The sequence below is a fragment of the Carlito syrichta genome, unplaced genomic scaffold (genome assembly GCF_000164805.1).
Source record: "Carlito syrichta isolate Samal-C Ts95f unplaced genomic scaffold, Tarsius_syrichta-2.0.1 Scaffold302893, whole genome shotgun sequence".
In the NCBI taxonomy this organism is placed as follows: Eukaryota; Metazoa; Chordata; class Mammalia; order Primates; family Tarsiidae; genus Carlito; species Carlito syrichta.
Window position 1 is genome coordinate 277,130 of NW_007246989.1, and position 10,961 is coordinate 288,090.

Here is a 10,961-nt window from a genome sequence, read left to right on the forward strand (position 1 = left end):
TTTCAAAACTGCTTTCATATATATATATATATATATGAACATTTTTATATATATATATATGAACATTTATGTGTATTTTAAATTTGAGAACAACTGAGAGACCACATGGAGAGGCAAGTCAGTGAGATCCTTTAAAACTGGAACGTTTTTCCAAAGTTTGAAGTAACAAATGGGTATGTGCTGCCTGTCTGAGTTTTCTAAATTGTCCCTTTTGTTGAGGGTGAAGTTCTATTTTCTTCTTTTGAATAATTAATTACCAATATCCTGTCAACTGTAGCAGAGAGGGATGCTCTCTCATACCTCTCCAGTATCAGTTTTATGTTTCTATTACAAAACAGGAGGTCCTGCACTAGGCTAATGGCATTAACGCAGAAGAAAAGCCAGTCCAACTCTCAGGTTCTCCCAAATGTCTATTGGATATATACATATTTATATATGTATTATATGTATATATAATATATTTAGACATATATATATTTAGAAAATCTGCTTTCAATTCTTTTAGGAGAAAGATATATATTTTTTCATCAAAAGGAAATGCAAAGCTGAACTTTCATTAAATTGAATGGAACTTTTATTAAATTGAATGGAACCTGGAAAGGTCTTCTTGGGTTTTAGAGAACCATTCCTCTATGGTAAAATACAAAGGGCAATTTTGGTCTTTAATGTTTTAAAAGATGAGTGGGGTTGGAATCTTAGGATGTGGACTGAGTGTAGCCATGCAGAATTCAGTTGTCTGTCATGGTCTTTACAGCAAAATACTGGACTGGAGTTATTTCATTTCATTAAAAAACAAAAACAAAAAACGAAAAGCTTACTGAGACGTTATCAATTGTGATTTAAAAGAAGAAAAATCTGTATCTATGCAATAACATAAGGAATGACATAGTAGTCAATCTAATGTGTATAAAGGTCATCCATAAATAGTCATTTTGGATCATTCTACTAAGGTATAAAATTAGTGTACATCTGAGGTACTGACCCTCAGTCTTTCTGAATATACACTAAGATTTATTAAGGAAGCTTGATGAAAGCAAATGATCATTATTATTTATTATTTTATGGTTTTGTTTTTGTTTTTGAGTCGGGTATCACTCTGTCATCCAGCCTGGAGTGCAATGGAATGCTGTTCATGGCCACTGCAGCCTCAGCCTTCCAGGTAGCTAGAACCACAGGCATGCACCACCACACACCCAGTGAATTTTTTGATTTATGGTAGGGACGAGGTCTCGCTATATTGCTCAGACTGGTCTCGAACCCTTGAGCTCAGGCAATCCTCTCGCTTCTGCCTTCCAAAGTGCTGGGACTACAGGCTTGGGCCACTGCGCCCAGTCGTGAATTCTTTTCAGAGCGATGTTTTCTTGCAATAGTTTTATTCTTTTCCCACAAACAGAAGTCTATACTTGCAGTTGTTGCTTTTGTGGTAAGGCTACAAGTACTGATCTTGCACTGAAAATCTGGCCTTGAGTGCAGTAGTAAGTTCCCCAAACAAGCTAGGATTCTCCATGCTTCATTGTGCTCCCACTCATGTCATACTACTGATAAGTTTTACAATGGAAAACATATGCTTTCTGACTAAAATGTTTATAAAAAATAATTCATGCGTGGAAAACGTGGAAATTATACTCAACAGTATATCTTTATATGAAAAGTGGGTGCAGTCACATAGAACCACACAGTGAATCAATTAATTAAAAATGTCAAAGTTATAAAACTGGTTACAGACTCTTTTAAGATTCCATTTTTAATTTTTCTGTCTTAGGTTGAGTTAGAAATATAGGTGCAATTCCTGACAATGTTTCTTTTTAATTACTGAAAACCAATATCTCTTGCATATACATAGGTTAATGAAAAAGAATAAAAAGGAACCTCTTTTCTAAATCTCAGATTTTACTAAAAAATCAACACAAAATGGATTACATATTTCAAAATATATAAAATTTAAAAAGCTATAAAAAAATAGGGACTAACCTTCCAGATTGAAGTTTTGGCAGAGTTCTTAGACTTGACATCAAAACCATGATCCATAAAACAAAAATGCCATAAATTTAAAATTTTTGCTGTTCAAAGGAAAGATTCCCGGACAAACTAAAGACAGGGAGAAAATTTTGCCAACCCTATCCTTGACCAGGGACTATTATATAGAATATGCAAATAACTCTTACAACTCAACCTTAAAAACAAATCCCGTGCCTTTGGGAGGCTGAGGTGAGTGGAATTGCCTGAGCCCACGGGTTCAAGACCCGCCTGGGCAGCAAGACCTCATCTCTACAATAAATCAGAAAAATCAGCTGGGCGTGGTAGCGCATGCCTGTAATTCTGGCTACCCAGAAGGCTGAGGCGGAAGGATCGCCGGAGCCCAGCAGGTGAGGCTGCGGTGGCCGGGAGCAGCCACTGCACTCCAGTCTGGGCGACAGAGTGAGACTCCAACTCAAAACAAACAAACAAACAGCCCAAACAATCCAATTAGAACATGGGCAAAAGGCACAAACAGACCTTCACTGAAGAGTGCAGATTACAAATAAGCAGAGAACTCGGTCCTTAACATCATCAGCCACCAGGAAATTGTGAATAAACACCACATAGAGATATCACTATACATTTATCAAAACCGCTAAAATACAACAAAATGAGGACACCAAATCCTGGAGAAGATGTGGAGAAATTGTATTACCCACACATCGTTGGCAGGACTAACAAATAGTACAGCCGCTCTGAAAAAAAATTTGTCAGTAGTTATAAAATTAGACTTGCAAATATCATATATCCCAGCAATTATACTCTTGAGCATTTTTCCAAGAGAAATGAAAACTTGTGATACCATAAAGTCCTGCTCATGACAATTCATAGCAGTGCTGATTATGTTAGCCAAAAACTGGAAACAACCCATGTGTCCCTCATTGGGTAAATGATTAAACAAACTGGAATATCCACACCATGAAATGCTACACAGCAGAGTAAAAGGTGCTAAATTATTGACAAGGGCAGCAACTTTGATAAATCTCCAGAGAATTATGTTAAGTGAAAAATATCAACCCCAAAAGACTACATACCATATGATTTCATTTATTTGCAAAACATTCTTGGAGTGAGATGACTAGATGAGTGGTTACCAGGAATTATGAATGAGGTGTGTGGAAGGGCATGGTTATAAAGGGTAGCATGTATGACTTATTGTGAAAATGACACTGCCTCTTGACCATGCCAACATAGATACTCTGGTTGTTCTAGTATACTCTAGTTTTGCAAGGACTGCAGGACCATTAGGTGAAAATGAATAAGGGATACACAGTTTCTCTCTAACAGCTGCATGGGAATCCACAATTATCTCATAATAAAAAAGTTTTATCTTGAAAATTTACTGATTTAATGAAGAAAAAAAGGACTTTAATGAGGGAAAAGTGACATTTTTATCATTAAAAAAATAACACAGAGACCATATTGCATATTTTAAATATTGAAGCATGTAATTTAACAATTTACCATATTAAAATGTGGTTTTAGAATGTTTAAGCTCAAATATTAAAAAATGAGAGTTTAGACTAGCCTAGGCAACACCTGTCTCTACAGAAAATAAAAAGTTAGCCAGGCATGGTGGCAAGAACGTGTAGTCCCAGCCACTTGGAGGCTGAGGCAGAAGGATGACCTAAGCCCAGGAAGTCGAGGCTGCAGTGTGTCATGAGTGTGTCACAGCACTCCAGCCTGGGAAACTTAGTAAGACCCCAACTCGAAAAACAAATAAAAAAGAGAGATTATTATTAAATCTACTTCTTATTGGAGCAAGTACCAGTGAGGTCACCAGTGAATGACATATTTTTATTTAGAAAATGCTGATATTATGCAATGAGAAATTGAGCACATGGCCGTTTTCTGATTGTCCAGACACAACAGGGTCAGAGAACTTCAAAAGACTTCCCAGAACAATTAAAAGGTGACCCACACACTATCTTGAGGATCCCAGGGTGGGGGAGATGTTTGACTTAGAAAATATTAGGCCTGGGCAGCTCAGTGACCACATCATCCTGGAGCCTTGGATGAGCCAAAGCTAGGTCTGGTAAATTCCAGAGTCTGTGTCAGTAGCCTCTGATCTATAATTCCTAAGACATGATTGTTGTCCCTTGTAAGAATTCACCTCCTACAGTAGTTGTCCCTTGTAAGAAGTCAACTCCTATAGAGGTCGAATTACGCTATGTTGAAAACATAGCAGAGCGCTTTGTATTTCCTTTTATTTCTGGTGACTGTGAATCCTGAGTAAAAGAGATCATCGAAAACCGACTCTGCACCTAAGATTATTTTTCTTTTAATTACTAGAGTAAAAGAAAAATGAGCAAACATAAAGGTAACTAAAGCAGAAGAAAACTGTGGTTCAAGTGAAAAGGTAATCATTCCTCCTCCTTTGATTTCTGAGAGGACTATGTTGAATAAAATAAAAATTGTGATTGGATTGAAAGCAAGCTTGTCCTGGTATTCTGGGCCTGACCAATGCCCCTGGGCTACTAGGGGTGATAGCTGGGTCCACTGGGCAACCACGGGGTATGGCTGAGAGGCAGGGATGCCACCCCTCACCCTGGACCTCTATCCTATTCTGAGTGTGGTAGACTGAGTAAACTGAGTTTCATCAGCGCCATGGCTGAATCTCAAACATTCTGACCCTAAAAGTAGTATTTTAAGGGATGTAGAATCCGGAGGCTTTATCTGACCTTTGAGCTTGCAACAGGCTCTCCAATTTAGATATAAGCCAGAACTCCACAGTTAGGTAGCCAACTATTACACAACTACCAATAATTTTATAAAAATAACTTAGGTTCCCATTCTTCTCTTGTCTCATTTGAATATAGCTCCCCTGGGAACCCTTTGGTAAGTAAGGTGCTTGTCAGAGCAAGAGAATTTCAAAAGTACCTGATTTAAATTTCATCTAACTACTGGGGAAAAAAAAGATTTCCCCTTCATACAAACTATGATGCACCACCAATAAGAGAGATGTTTTAATGGAAAGGAACTGCAGCAAAACCTTAAGTATCATGAGCTCAAACATCTAGAAATACAAAAATAGTAGAAGATAATTTTCTTGCAAACTAGGTTTCAGTCCAGGTCTACATGACAGATGTTAAAGAAATGAATCAAAAATAAATAATTGAACTTTAAAAGCAACAGGAACCTTTAAAGTCAGTCATAAGACTTGAAGTTTAAGAGCCAAAGAATACTAACTATACAGTGCAGGAATAAATAAATGAATGAATGACTAAAAAGAGAAATGAAGATGAGTTTTTTTTTTTCTTTTTTTGAGTTGAGACTCACTCTGTTGCCCAGGAGGGAGTACAGTGGCATGCTCATAGACACTGCAGACTCCACCTGCTGGGCTCACATGATTCTTCTGCATCAGTCTTCCAAGTAGCCAAAACTACAGGTGTGTGTTACCATGCCTGGCTAATTTTTTATTTATTGTAGAGACAAGATCTAGCCAAGTTGCCTGAGCTGGTCTTGAACCCGCAGGTTTAGGCAATCCACTCACATCAGCCTCCCAAAGTGCTGAGATTACAGGCTGAGCCACCGAGCATGGCCCAAGTTATCGTTTTAAAGGCGAGAATCTCAGATTTTGTGATTGAATACCTGGCCACAAGACAAAGGTCAAGGAGAAATTTCTGTTTATTCTCAGAAATGTTTTCACAACATCATGAAGAGAATGTGCAGAACTCTATACGCTAAGGTGAAGCTCCAACCTCTTTTCATGGACACAGGTTCTTCAGTGCCTTAATCAGCTTGCTCCACCCTCAAGCAAAGGGACCATTTTTCAGATGCTTTTCCTACCTCGACATGAGGGCAATGGGCTACTCCACTGGCCATTGCTCCGACACTGGGCTCGAGATGCACCCTGCAGCAAATAGCCTGTGTTGCAGGTGAAATTCACGACATCATTCAGGTTGAACTCACTGCCATTAGTGAATCCATGGGCAGGGTTTCCAGGGTGACCACAGGTGATGGCTACAGAGAGAGACAGGCCAATGTCATTGTCAAGTATTAGCCAGGTTATCATTTTCCCTTGGGATTATGTATTAATAATTATGCAATTGTGCTAAATGTATTGAAAAAATTTCAACTAATCAGGCATTTTACAACAGGTATTTATATTTGAAAGGGAATATGGGGAGACAGAACCACAAGCTGAACCTACAGGATTTTATGATAACTGAGGGAAAAAAACAACACTCTCCAAACTCACTTTCTTCACCATCATAATTATTATTTTTTATTTGAATCTTGACAGAATACCAAGTGATTTCAAAATGAAGCCATGGAAAATAAGAGATGCTAAAAATTCTTGTACTATCCATGAATTTTGAATATTTTCCTTCTCATATACACTAACTGATTTTGTGCAACTCTCCTTTTGAAACATTATGGAGATTTGTTTGATACTTTAAGCTGTCTATGTATAAATTATTCCAATATCAATTTAAACACTATGAAATTAGCAAAATAACTATGCACACTCAAATAGCATTTTTGTTGACAATCCCTCTTGTATGAGCCCTTGAAATGCAGTGAACTGTTATTATGTCATGCCCCAGATAATAGCAAGACAGAACAGGGAGATATCCGTCATTTGCCCTTTCAAAAGAAACACATTACAATCCTAAAACTAGTGTGTTCCTCCTCATTTAGCTTGTCAACAAGTTTTTTCTTCTGAGTAAAGCTTTCACCTCTGAACTCTACATTTTCCACAGCACTCTCACAGACAAGCATTGTCAGTGTTCTGTAGTTGCATCAACATTGCTTTTGCTTAATTCACAGGGAAATAAAGAATATACTGGGAAAAAAAACATTGGCTTAAGAGAAATTTTGCAATAAAGTAAGGATACATGTATTCTAAAAATTCTAATGAATATTTATCATTGGTGTTATAGAGTTTGAGGTTGATCATGACATATAATTTTACCTCTTTCAATGAGAAAAGGGAATGTTTACACAACTGTCTGTAATCTTGATGAAACAATAAAAAGAGAGAGTACTGTGAAAGATTAAGAAGATATAGTTATTTTTAGGAATCTGCAAAGTTAACCTGCAGACCAAGATTCAACAACTTTACCCTCCTATAAATTAGCTTTTGTTTCCATCTAATTTATCCTGTGATAAAATCAGTGTAAACGAATATATGATACGACTTGTCCAGGGACCCATTTCAGATGAATTAATGAGTAAATTAAACATGAGCAGGAGTCTGGGGAAGGCGTTTGAAGGGTACAGAATGGGTGGAGTATCAAAAAGGAGAGTGAAAATGACAGTGCTCCAATTCTCTCTCCTTAGACAGGTAGACCTGAGAGGTTTTGATCCCATGTTACTCTGAATATGATGACACATTTGTATTTTGAATTCAGAAGAGAAAACATAGTGAAGGAAGCATCTGATGAATTGGTTCACAGACAGTGTACTTACGGACACAAACAGGAGTTTGTCCAGACCATTTGTGGTCCTGCAGACATATCCTCACAGAAGTTCCTACAAGCCGGAAACCAGGATTGCACTGATATACCACCGTGTCTCTGTAACTGAAGCCATCTCCACTGATATGACCATTTACAATTGGGTCTGGGGTACCACAGTGGCCAGCTAAAAATATAAACAAAACCAATAAAAATATTTAGTCTTTTTATCAAAGTACTGCATGAGTGACTTGCTTACTTTTATTGTCAAGTCAACATACATAACTTATTGTAATTATATATTCCATTTTCATGAAAAAATGTATAGGAAAATATGTATATAGAAAAAATATAAAAAATATTTATGTGTTTATACGCTTTCACATACCACATACGCATATATATACTTTTATTTTGTATAGTTTTTCTTCTTCATCTTATCATTCTCAACAATTTAAGGTAAAATAAGCACTATTTCTGATACGCAATTGTTTATGGGCATTTCCCTAATTATGCTTTCCTCATTTATTTAATTTCATTCTTTTTCATACTGGTATTAGATATCATTTATCTTGTTAATCTATTTTCAAATCAGAACAAACAAGGTGGGTGGGGGGATACTTCAAACTACTTGTGAAATTCCAAATGGAAAGACAGGTCAGGAAATAAGTTCAATTTCCAACATGTAAATTTGAGTTACAGATGAACCAATGTCTGGGCGACAAAGGTCTGCAATCAGTTGAAAAAAAGAATTGAGAGTTCGGGGGAGAGAGGTACTGAAGAGAGAGTGAATTGAGGAAGTGTAAGATTGTGTCTGGAGCTGATACCGGGTGACCAAGCTTGCCTGGTTATGCCCAGTCGGGAACAGGTGTATGCAAAGCTCAGGGTGTACACTAGGACTCAAAGGGAGGTGAAGAGTATCCATGTGGAGGAAACTGAAATATAAAAAAGATCACCAGACAAGATGTCAAATGAGCTTCAAGAATCGAGAGCTTCCACATGGAGAAGGACGTTAAAGGGAAAGCTCATTTCTCCAGGGGCTGTGGGATGGGGAGGAGTGATGTGCTGTGCAGGACAGAGATGGCTCTTCTCTCTCATTTCTGACTCTTCAGCTCCCATTTCTATTTTATTTCTTTCAGTTCATCTCTCCCCTCTCCCTCTTTACCTCTCCCACTTCTCTTTATTATCTTCTTCTCCCTCCCTACAACTTCTTTTTTCTCTCTCCCTTTCTCACATACATGAAAAGAACATCTTATTAGATCAACAAAATATAAAGCCTTCAGAGGAAGCCACAATAATAGGGTCTGTGCTGTGCACGGGCTTTGGATTGACAAGAAGAGGAAAAATATTGACTGTGTGTTCCTAAATTCTCTAGCCAAAGAGCAAGGCTTATCATGGGGACGTAGCTATGCCAGGCTGGAGCAGATGCAAAACATCTAGGTGTAGACTGCCCTGGTGATGTGCTACCCCAGTAGAGAACAGTCTCTGATACTTTACACAAGTTAGCATATACTTAGAATTGAGAAAAGAGTCAATTTCATTCATAAGCAGACCCTGAACATTTACCATAATACTATAAGAAAGGGATTGACAGTAGTGGGACCTGCTGGTGGCGGGGGCACAACATCAGTAAGTGTACCTGATCTCAAACCAGGCAAAGTGTGGACCAAAGAGAGGCCCATACCTGTACGATGACTACTTGTATACGTAATCCTGAATTGTACCCCACATCTTTAAAATAAAGCAAAAATTAAAAAGAAAAAAAAAAGCCGGGCTCGGTGGCTCAGCCTGTAATCCCATGCCTTTGGGAGGCTGAGGTGAGTGGATTGCCTGAGCCGGCGGGTTCGAGACCCGCCTGGGCAGCGAGACCTCATCTCTACAATAAATCAAAAAATCAGCTGGGCGTGGTAGTGCGTGCCTGTAGTTTTGGCTACTTGGAAGGCTGAGGCGGAAGGATCGCCAGAGCCCAGCAAGTTGAGGCTGCAGTGGCCAGGAGCGGACACTGAACTCCAGTCTGGGCGACAGAGTGAGACTCCAACTCAAAAAAAAATAAACAAAAACAAAACAAAAAGCAAAAAAAGAAAAAAGTGTGAAATTATTGTCACACTCCCCTTGGGATTAGCTACACCCCTCTAGAGAATTTAAAATAATATTCTATAGTTTTTGCTTAAGACAATATTTAGAAACATTGTGTTCTGGTTTTGAGACCAAACTTATCAGCATGTTGACACTGCAGAGGAGAGAGAGAAAACACAGAATCCTCCCTCTGCCTCAACCCCTATAAGAGGTTATATTTTAAAAAGTCATGCTAGTTTTGGCTGGTTTTATTGCATTGGCAGATTTTTCACTCACTCAGATCAGTTAAGTCAATTCCAATAATCTGCCCAGATCACTCCCACATGAGCCTTGATATAAGCAGAGAACTTGGGTGAGGGTGAATGTTCTCTGTGTTTTGAAGAGAGACCCTCTGAAGCCACAAGTGTAACCATAGGCACAGAGGACACTGGTTCCAAAGAGTGTCCCCCTTCCCAGATGCTGCCCTTTACACAGCATGCTCTGTCATGCAGGGAGATGGAGCCATCCTTTCAATATCAGAGATGAGGAGAAAGGACTGGTGAAAGAGTGAGAGGAGCCTCCCACTGGCTCAGCACAAGAGAGCCCTGCCATTTTTGAGGTGATGCTTCAAACATCTAATTTTTAGAAATATGGAGCCAAATAACAAAATCATTTCCTTTTGGCGTTACTACAGAGGTCTGGCACCACTCTAAGAAGAGGGGATTTGGTACCCAGGACACCAGGGATGTGAAGAGGTGTGCATTTTGACAAAGAGTCCCACTCAATTTAGGTGATCTGTTCAGGACTCTTTTCTGACTTGGATAGACATGACAGGTAGACTCCATTTTAAACTTTAATAAGTATTTTTCTCGGTTAAGTTTTTAGTAAGTGCACATAGTTTGAGGCTGCATTCATCTTTGAAAGCCTGGTGAATAAGTACTTTTAATGGCCAAGGAAGTGTCTGTATACTTTAGAAATCAGAAGGATAGCTTGACAACCATGTTTTAAATAAAGATTTCCAATAACAGTTCCTCCCTGACACATGGTCATTTCAGTTCTCGGAAGAATTGGCACCAAATACTCAAAGAAAATAGATGTCTTTCAAAAACTCTTCATTTCAGCTTCCTACCTGATGGGAAAAAAAAAGAACCAACAGTATGACCTAGTACTTAAGCTTCCTAATATGAATAAATGCGTCTATTTCTCAATGTGGCTTCCTAATTTGAAACAAATAAACCACAATCTGGTTTTCACTTGTATCACTTCTAGTCTTCAGTGAATTCCTTTTAAAAATATTCAGTCTAGCCGGGATCGGTGGCTCAGCCTGCACTTTGGGAGGCTGAGGTGAGTGGATTGCCTGAGACCGCGAGTTCGAGATCCGCCTGGGCAACTTGGCGAGACCTCATCTCTACAATAAATCAAAAAATCAGCTGGGTGTGGTAGTGCATGCCTATAATTCTGGCTACTCGGAAGGCTGAGGCGGAA

At 38.6% G+C, this 10,961-nt stretch overlaps 1 protein-coding gene across 1 annotated transcript in view; it reads right to left on the reverse strand.

Moving 5' to 3' along the window:
* LOC103259569 (CUB and sushi domain-containing protein 1) overlaps positions 1-10,961 on the reverse strand; it is a 238,044-nt gene that overhangs the window by 58,188 nt on the left and 168,895 nt on the right. Inside the window, exons 17-18 of the mRNA XM_008057227.2 lie at positions 7,435-7,608; positions 5,809-5,982 (exon numbers count right to left, since the gene is read on the reverse strand). Coding sequence (XP_008055418.1) covers positions 5,809-5,982; positions 7,435-7,608 — 348 coding nt within the window. The remainder of the gene's footprint in view (positions 1-5,808; positions 5,983-7,434; positions 7,609-10,961) is intronic.